At 38.6% G+C, this 9,760-nt stretch overlaps 2 protein-coding genes across 2 annotated transcripts; both read right to left on the reverse strand.

Annotated features, from left to right (window-relative positions):
- Positions 1–3,132: 3,132 nt before the first annotated feature.
- LOC138872601 (secreted RxLR effector protein 161-like) lies at positions 3,133–3,609 on the reverse strand. The gene has a single exon (XM_070150910.1). The coding sequence runs from the start codon at positions 3,607–3,609 to the stop codon at positions 3,133–3,135; it is 477 nt and encodes a 158-aa protein (XP_070007011.1).
- A 1,925-nt stretch (positions 3,610–5,534) lies between these two features.
- Positions 5,535–7,762, reverse strand: LOC138872602 (uncharacterized). Its single transcript, XM_070150915.1, has 5 exons — positions 7,180–7,762; positions 6,639–7,081; positions 6,215–6,524; positions 5,981–6,089; positions 5,535–5,868 (listed from the first exon to the last, which is right to left on the reverse strand). Exons 1-5 carry the CDS (start codon positions 7,760–7,762, stop codon positions 5,535–5,537), a joined length of 1,779 nt encoding a protein of 592 aa, XP_070007016.1.
- Positions 7,763–9,760: the final 1,998 nt, after the last annotated feature.

A 9,760-nucleotide genomic window follows, 5' to 3' on the forward strand; every position in this document is an offset into this window, starting at 1 on the left:
ATTAACAAATAGAGTGATGAAATCGGTTTTAAATAATAAACAGGTAAATCATTACTGAGGATATGCTTTCAAATCAAATAAAGTGAGGAAAGTAGTAAAAATATACCTAAGGGTCTAAACAGGCCGGAACAAGGCCCCAAACATGGCATTCTGCCCAAGTTAACAAACCAAATTCTAAATCACATAGATATCATATATAATATATCAAAATATGCAACTATATAGTCGCCATGGGATGGACCAAGTCCCGATCCCTATGGGTGCATGCCCAGACGCCCATCACCTAGCATGTGCGTCACCTCATTTATCAAAACAGTACGAACTTCCGGGGTTTCATACCCTCAGGTTTAGATTTACAATGGTTACCTCAAACCAGATGAAATACTACTCCGTGACACCCTTGCCTCTTGACGGCCTCAACTCGCGTCGAAAGTATCCAAAATCAGAATTATAACATAAATATATGCTAAGGAAACGAAGCTTATGCGAAAATAATCAATTTACATCAAAAATCCTGAAATTGGCCAAACTTGACCCCCGGGCCCACATCTCGGATTCCGATAAAAATAAGAAAACTAGAATCCTTACACTCTCACAAGTTCATACATACCAAATACATCAAAATCCGACCATAAACGACCAATCAAATCCTCAAATCAAAGTCTCCAAATTCAAGCCCTAACTCCCCAATTTTAGGCTTTACACCCCACTAATTTCATGTTTAATTGGGTAGAAATCATCATAGAATCGAGTATTGAGTTCAAAAATCTTACCTCCAAGTGTTTCCCTTTGATTCCCTCTTCAATCCCTCTCGAAAAGCTCCAAAACTGCTCAACAATGGTGGAAATAGACCAAAAATCGCGAAGGCAACTGTTTAAACATTCTGCCCAGGCAAAAATTCCTTCTTCGCGAACCTGGTCAAAGCCTCTCATTTGTGAAGCACAAAAATTCCATTGACCAAAAACCCTCTTTCGCGAACGCAATAACACATATGCGAACGCGAAGCCTCCGCCTTCCAAGCCTTCGCGAACACGACATCACATATGCGAACGTGATGAAAAAATACCAGGGGTTCGCGAATGCATCCAACTTCTCGCGTTCCCATACGTTTGAGTGGCCATACCTTCGTGAACGCGAAGAACACCTTTTCTGCAACAAAATACCAGAAATCTGCTACTTTCCAAAACAAGGATTTGGTCCGTTAGCCTTTCGAAACTCATCCGAGGCCCTCGGGATCTCAACCAAACATGCCAACACATCCCATAACATCATTGAAACTTGTTCCGACATTCGGAACACTTAAAACAATATCAAAACATCAAATCATCATCAGATTCAAGCCTAAGAAATTCCAAAAGTTCCAAATTCCGCTTTCGATCAAAAAATCTATCAAACCTCGTCCGAATGACCTGAAATTTTGCATGCATGTCCCAAATGACACAACGGACCTACTCCAACTTCCAGAATTCCATTCCGACCCCTATATAAAAATTTCCACTACCAACCGGAAAACGCCAAAATTCCAATTTCGCCAATTCAAGCCTAAATCTACTTCGGACCTCTAAAACACATTCCGATCATGCTCCTAAGCCCCAAATTAACTAACGAAGCTATCCAAACCATAGAAATTTACATCCGATCCCTTTTTCACATAAGTCAACATCCAGTTGACTTTTCCAACTCAGGCTTACTCAAAAGAGACTAAGTGCCTCATTCCACTACAAAACCACTCCGAACCCAAACTAATCAACACGATATTACATAATATAGCTGAACAAGACATAAAGAAGCAGAAAAAGGGGAAATAGAGTGGTAACTCATGAAACAATCGGCCGGGTCATTACATAAAGTTTGAGCCACAGGCACCTCTAACAGAAGACAGACCTTCAGCAGAAACTTTAAGTATGTCCCTTAACATAGCAGAGTCCATAACAATGTCTATGCCATTTACCAGTGCGCAAATGTGATCAGATTTAACGGTAAAGAGGTCTGCATAGAAACTTTGAACCTCTTCCTCATATACATTGGGCACATCCACCTTGAATAGGTGTCCCCACGGTTGAAACTCAACCATCTCAAGCACTTGGGGCATTCCGGCCATATCAGATATCTCAGGGTCAAAAGTATGACCCCACAGCACTTTCTGATACCTCAATCTTTCTTTACCAAATATACTTCCATGTCTTGCCTTCTTCACAGAACTGGGTTCTTTCACATCCTCCAATTTCCTTTTCACAGGCGTTCTACTGGACTTAACTTTCCCACTAGACTTCACTTGCACATCATTATCAGACACTGACTCTTCTGCAAGAGAAGACTCGAGGTTTTTCTCTTCAGTGGTAGGAGGGATTATTTGATCCTCAGCCATGGAAGAGGATTTTGCTTGAAGCTTCTAGAGATACTGAGGAAGACAGAAATGGTCGTTCAAGTTTTTGAGAGTGAGAGGGTTATAATGAGGTTAATGGCAATTATGAAGGAAAGAGAAATGGGTTCTGAAACGGCGACAAATATTTGGGAAGATGCAACATTTCAGAGGGAAGTGAAAGGATTTGAATGAAAAGACGTGACATACAGAGTCTAAAAGGGTTGATGATGTGGCATTATTTTTGTTTTCTTTTGAGATATGTATGACAAAACCAAAAGACTACTAACATATGACACAAGAACCAGGTTCCTGGCCAGCCTTTAAAAAAAATGCTCAACCTTCGTTTACTACTCATGCATTGCCTCAGCAGCTTCTATAATCATCATGCGTGTCTACCTATAATGGTATAGATGTGAGTTAGACTTGTCCGGAAAACACTTTAGATAATTTTACCTGTATGTGATTTTCATAGACATATGATAGGAATCAAGTTCTTAATTAGGCTTTATTAGCTCCAGTGCCAGTATGTTTCTCTCAAAGTGTTCTCTACTCAGGGCTTTGGTGAAGATATCTGCAATTTGGTCTTCTATACTGCAAAACTTCATACATATAAGCCCTTTTTCCACATTGTCTCTAAGAAAATAATGTCTCACATCAATGTGTTTGGTTCGTTTATGCTGGACTAGATTTTTGGCCATGTTGAGTGCATTGGTGTTATCACACAGAAGAGGTACACAGTCAATGTACACTGCAAAGTCTTCCAACTGCTATTTGATCCATAGAGGTTGAGCACAACAAGAGGCTGCAACAATATATTCTACTTCAACTGTAGAAAAAGCTACTGAATTTCGCTTTCTTGTGCCCCATGAGATAAGACATGATACCAAGAAGTGAGCTATTCCAGATGTGCTTTTCCTATCCACAAGATAATCTGCATAATCAGCATCAGCATACCCAATAAGATTAAAATTATCACCTGAAGTGTAGTACAAAATCGGGTCCTGTGTTCCCTTAAGATATCTCGGGATTCTTATGGAAACCTTTAGATGGGATTCCTTGGGGTTTGATTGAAACCTTGCACAGAGTCCCATACTGAAAACATTATCTAGCCTGCTTGCAGTAAGATAGAGGAGAGATCCAATGATTCCTCTATACATTGTTTGATTCATAGAAGAGCCAGATTCGTCCATGTCTAGTTGAGTAGCAGTGTCAATGGGAGTGTCAATCACTTTTGATGCTTCCATGTCAAACCTCTTCAGAAGCTCTTTGATATAATTCCACTAACTAATGAATGTTCCCTTTTTGGACTGCTTCACTTGAAGACCCAAGAAGAAATTCAACTCACCCATCATGCTCATCTCAAACTCACTTCCCATGAGTTTTGCAAATTCCTCACATAGTGAATCAGCTATTGCCTAAAAAATGATATCATCAACATATACCTAAACAATGAGCAAGTTCCTCCCTCGTTTCTTCAGAAACAATGTGTTGTCAATTTTTCCTCTTGAAAAGCCATTTTCTAAGAGAAACTTTGAAAACCTCTCATACCAAGTTCGAGGAGCCTGCTTCAACCCATACAATGCCTTGTCCAATTTGAACACATATTTAGGGTGTTCATGACATTCAAAACCTGGAGGTTGCTTTATATAGACTTCTTCCTTGAGGAAACCATTCAGAAATGCACTTTTGACATCTATTTGGAACAGAGTGAATTCCATATATACTGCAAAGTCAATGAGGATTCTGATAGCTTCCATACGAGCAACCGGAGCAAAAGTCTCATCATAATCAATTCCTTCCTCATGATTGTAGTGTTGGACCACTAGCCTTGCCTTGTTCCTTGTATTGTTTCTATGTTCATCAAGCTTATTCCTGAATACCCACCTGGTCCCTATGATGGTTCGATCTAAGGGTCTAGGTACCAGGTTCCATATTTTGTTCCTTTCGAATTGATGCATCTCATCTTGCAGGGCTATGATCTATTATGTATCTTTTAAGGCTTCTTTAAAATTTTTGAGCTCTATTTGGGAGTGAAATGCTGAGAAGGCAAGTGAATTTCTGGCTTTTGATCTGGTTTGGACTCCTAAATCTAGAGGAGTGATTATGTTGTCGAGAGGATGGGAGATTTTTTGTTTCTAGTTGGGCACTTGAATTTCATTTGTAGAGGAGCTGGGTAAGCCTGACTGATTCCCTTGTATCATTCTTTCTGCTACCTGTGGAGTACTTTGAATTGCATCAACCACTCTTTCTTCAGCTTCAATGGTTGTAATTGTAGTACATGGTTCCTCTCCGGATGATGAGGAAGAGATTGCATTGTCTTCACCTATCTCCTTCACTTGAATCATCATATCTACCTTTCCATTTGCCATATCAATGACCTCTCCTGAAACTAGCAGAGGCTCTCCATCTTGATCATCCTTCTTACTCTTCTCACCGAAGAGATAGGTCTCGTCAAAGATTACGTGTATACTCTCCTCAACACACTGAGTCCGCTTGTTGTATATCTTGTAGGCTTTACTTTGAGAAAAGTACAAAGAAAAATTCCTTCATCACTCTTGGCATCAAATTTTCCAAGTTGATCCTTTCTATTGTTGAGAACATAACATTTGCACCAAAATGTTCTTAAGTGAGTCAGCTTGGGCTTCCTTCCATTCAACAACTCATAAGGAGTTTTGTTCAAGAGAGACCTGACCATGCACCTGTTCACCAAGTAGGGTAGTGTTGATAGCTTCATCCCAGAAGTTCGTAGCAATCCCACTATCGATCAACATTGTTCTTGACATTTCTTCAAGGGTTCTATTCTTTCTTTCAACAACTCCATTTTGCTGTGAAGTTCATGGGGCTGAGAAGTTGTGGGTGATGCCATTCTCATTGCAGAATTCATCAAACTTAGTATTGTCAAATTCTGTTTCATGATCTGATCTAATGCATGCGACTTTTGATTCCATCTTCACTTGAATTTTCTTCACAAAGGCTACAAAAACTTCAAAGGTCTCATCTTTTGTTCTAAAGAACAGAGTCCAAGTGAATCTGGAATAGTCATCCACTATCACAAAAATGTATCTTTTTCCTCCCCTACTTAGCACCCTCATAGGGCCACATAGATCCATATGAAGGAGATCAAGTGGTTTTGAGGTGCTGACATCCTTCTTTTGCTTGAATGAGGATTTCACATGCTTTCATCTAGCACAGGCATCACAAACTTTGTACTCTTTGAACTTTGACTTGGGCAGACCACGAACCAGGTCCTTCTGAACCAGCTATTCAGTAGAGAGAAGCTAGCATGCCCAAGCCTTTTGTGCCAGAGTTCAGCATCATCATCAATTGCTTTCAAGCAGCTCAGATCACCACTTTGTAGGGACTCGAAATTAGCAACACAGATATTCTTGTATCTTTTGGCCACAAGAACCACTTCACCAATTACTAGATTTGCAACTGTATATATCTTTGACAAGAAATCCACCTTGTTTCCTTTATCACATATTTGAGAAACACTCAATAGACTGTACTTAAGATCATTGACATAGTACACATTCTCAATTGAGTGAGTGAGTGATTTTCTAATTTTTCCAACACCAAGAATGTACCCCTTTTTCCCATTTCCAAAAGATACACTCCCTCCTTGCAGGGATTTTAGTGAAAGAAAGTCCATGGTATTCCCAGTCATGTGCTTTGATCATCCACTGTCCATGAACCATTGTTGACTTCTTCCTTTCATTGTTCCCTGCATAAGGAAATCAAGGGTTAATTTAGAAACCCAAACAAGTTTGGGTCACTTATTATAAAGAAAGGGATGAATAAGTGATCTTCTAGTCCATGCAGGTAACATGCGCTTTTTATGGGTGGCACCCGGTCCTCTTTTAGTAGTTACTCTTTTAACAAAAACTTTGTTTTTCTGAAGAGATTGAAGATTGGCTTGGCAATTTTCTTTGAAATACCCATTGTTCCCATAGTAGGTACACAACCAATTATCAGGCACAGTGACGTACTTGTTATGAGGGTTATAAGGAGTTCTCTTCCTTTGAACCCCTATTCCCTGCCTGTTTCCACCATTGTTAACGTACATGGAAATAATAGCATCTGAGGACCAGGTCCACTTAAGAGACTTCTCAAGATAACTTTTTACTCTTTCCAATTCTGCTTGAAGCTGTCTATTTTTCTCAAGTTCAACACACAAACTAATTTTTACAGCATTTAACTCATTTTCAAGTTTAATATGTGCCTCACTAGCCACCTCTTTTCCTTTTTCAGAATTCCCAGGCCTACATTAAACTTTGAGTTCCTCTATTGTTTCCTTTAAGGCTACAATCACCACTAAAAGGTCATCTCTTTCTTGCTCAATAACAGCCACTTTCTCCACTAAGGCGTCTTTTTCTTTACTGAAATTCACAATGGTTTTTTTTTGGTCAACTACTACTACCATCAGATCATCTCTTTCGTGTTCTATACTAATGATTTTCTCAGGTAGAACCTGCTTTTCATTTTCCAGATTGTTTATAGTTTCCTTCAAATCAACCACACAAACTACCAAGTCATCTCTAGTTTGCTCAGCATCTCCGAACTCCATAGTTAAGGCATCCTTATCATTTACAAGACTATGGTAAGCATCAATTAACACATTGGCTAATGACATGAGCTTTTTAGGAGAGTAGGACTTCAGATTTCTCTGAACATACCAAAGTTTTACCTCATCATTGTCATCGTCTTCATCATCATCTTATTGAGCCATCAAAGAAAATATTGAGTCATACTCATTTGCTTCGTTTTCAACTTCCATCATTGAGCTGTCACCTATATCATCTTCTTTTTCAGACTCATTGGAAGAATCTCCAATTTTGCAAGAGCTTGCTTCACAACATTGTCAGCGACGTTCTTTCTTTTAAAGCGTTTATCAAGAACCAGGTTCCTCTTGGCTGCTTTGTCAGAGTTGTGTTTGAAGTGTTCTTGCTTCAGGAGAGGGTAATCTTTGATGAAATGCCATGGCTTTCCACACTTATGACAGAGGTCATAATTCTTTGGCTTGCTAGAACTGCCCTCCTTTGGTATACCTCCATTCCTTCGAACCATTTCTTGAAACCTTCTGGTTAAGTAAACCATATCACTATCCTTGCCGCTTGAGTCATTGCTTTCTGCCTTGAGTTCCAGATTCTTTTCCTTCTTTGGTTCTCTTTTTTCATTGTTCTTCTTCTTCTTCTTCTTCTTCTTCTTCTTCTTCTTCTTCTTCTTCATTTCATAGGTTTTCGGATTCCTAACCAGCTCATCTATAGTCAGCTCCTGCAAATCCTTTGGTTCAGTAATGGCATTCACTTTGCTCTCCCAGAAACTGGGCAAAACACTGAGAATTTTCCTCACGAGCTTGTTCCCTAGGAATGATTTCACCAAGCGAGTGTATCTCATTTATGGATGAAGTGAATCGAGTGTGCATGTCTTGAATGGATTCATCGTCCTTCATTATGAAGAGCTCATACTCAGTGGTGAGCATGTCATCTTAGATTGCTTTACTTGAGTAGTTCCTTTGTGTGCTGTTTGTAAAGATTCCCATATCTCTTTGGTAGATTGTCAAGCTGAAATCCTGTTATATTCGTCAGGATCTATACCATACACCAAAATTTTCTTGGCACAAAAATATTTCTCCACAACCATCCTGTCAGCATCGTTGTATTCTTTCCTCGTCTTAGACACTGTCATAGTAGGATCTCCGACCTTTTTTGTAGGGATATAAGGACCATCACATATAACATTCCACAGCTCGGAATCTTCAACCATCATATAGTCATGCATCCTTGTCTTCCACCACCCATAATATTTTCCATTGAACCTGGGTGGTCTGTAGGTAGATTGAACCTCTTCGAAGTTTGGTGGAGCAGTCATGAGGATCTTTTCTAGGTGTTAACCTGATAGAAAGAACTCACTCTGATACCAATTGATAGAATATATGAGTCCACCAAACTATATAGAGACCAGGTCCTATATAGGTTTCCACAGTTAAGGCAAATGCAACAGTAAGTAAATGGTGTGAGCACGTGATTTTTTCCTTATATGAGTTGCTCCCATAAATTCAAACAAATAAAATTTTCCAATTGTTTGCAGTTTCGTGGATTTTTAGCATTTTTCATTAATTATTTGCATTTGTCTGCGCATGTTTAATTTTGTTTAATTCATAAAAAATATAAAATGCATTGCATTTGCATGTAGGACCTAATTTTACATTTAGATTAATTAGTAAATTAATTCGCGTTACAAAAATGGAAAATCACAAAAAATAATTTATTTTCACATTGTTTAATTTCTAGCTTTGAATTTTGTTAGTAGTTAGAGTTAATCAATTTAATGTGGTAGGATAATTTGATTTAAGAATTAATTTAGATTTTTATTTTTTATTTAAAAGGAATTAAAGGATTTTGAAAATAAAAGAAAAAAAGAGAGAAAGGAAAAAAAAGAAGTGAAAAGAATTAGATTTTGGGCTAGTTTCATTAAAAAATCCCACAACCAAATGATTTTCTTCCCCCATACCCGCTCAAATCCGGCCCAACTCCATCCTAATACCCGGTCCGCCCGTCTAATTGACTAAACGACCCCGTTTCCCAAGCTTTTGATCTGAGCCGTTGATCCTGTGTGATCAGACGGTCAAGAACTGGAGCCTCATATGTATATAACTGTCCGAACCCCTATACCCGCCGTTTCATCTCTCTCAAACTCCTCTCTTTAGAGACATTACCTCAAACCCTAGAACACTTTCCCACCGCCTCAGCCGGCGGCGCCACCCCCAAACCAACCCAATTCAACACCGTAGTGCCTCCATTACTTCCTCTTCCCCAATCTCTACTTCTTTTCCCTCGAATCAGACCTGAACTCCTCGAATCTTGAATCGAAGGTAGAACCCTAAAATCTCAAAGAACTTTCAAATCGAGATTTCTTTGAAGATTTAGGTCTATTTCGATTTTATTCGTGTTCTTGATAAGAACACACGATTAATATCGAATTGGGCTGAAAATTGGAAGATTTTGAAGACTCAGTCTCCGTTTCTTACTGTCCGAGTTATTGTTGGGTATTTTTCCTTTTTCTTTGTAACTTTTCCTCATTTTTTGCCTTCGTTTGTTCTCTCTATCTTCTGCTTCTTTCTTTTCCTCTAGATTCTTTTTCATTTTTCTGGTTTCTCCAGTTTGTTTATTTATGCATGATAGTTTAAATCTTTTTCTTTAATTAGTGTATTTAGTCTGCTAATTAGCTTAGTTTAGATTTTTTAATTTAGTTAATTCTAGTTAATAAGTCATTTATTCTAGATTTCTAATTGTCAAAACCATTTCAGTATTTGTGTCATTTTATACTTACAAATTTAATTGGTAATTGAGTCATTTGGGCTTTGGGTTTCACCCATTTGTAAAAGAAAGGCAG

Source organism: Nicotiana sylvestris, chromosome 1, assembly GCF_000393655.2.
Source record: "Nicotiana sylvestris chromosome 1, ASM39365v2, whole genome shotgun sequence".
In the NCBI taxonomy this organism is placed as follows: Eukaryota; Viridiplantae; Streptophyta; class Magnoliopsida; order Solanales; family Solanaceae; genus Nicotiana; species Nicotiana sylvestris.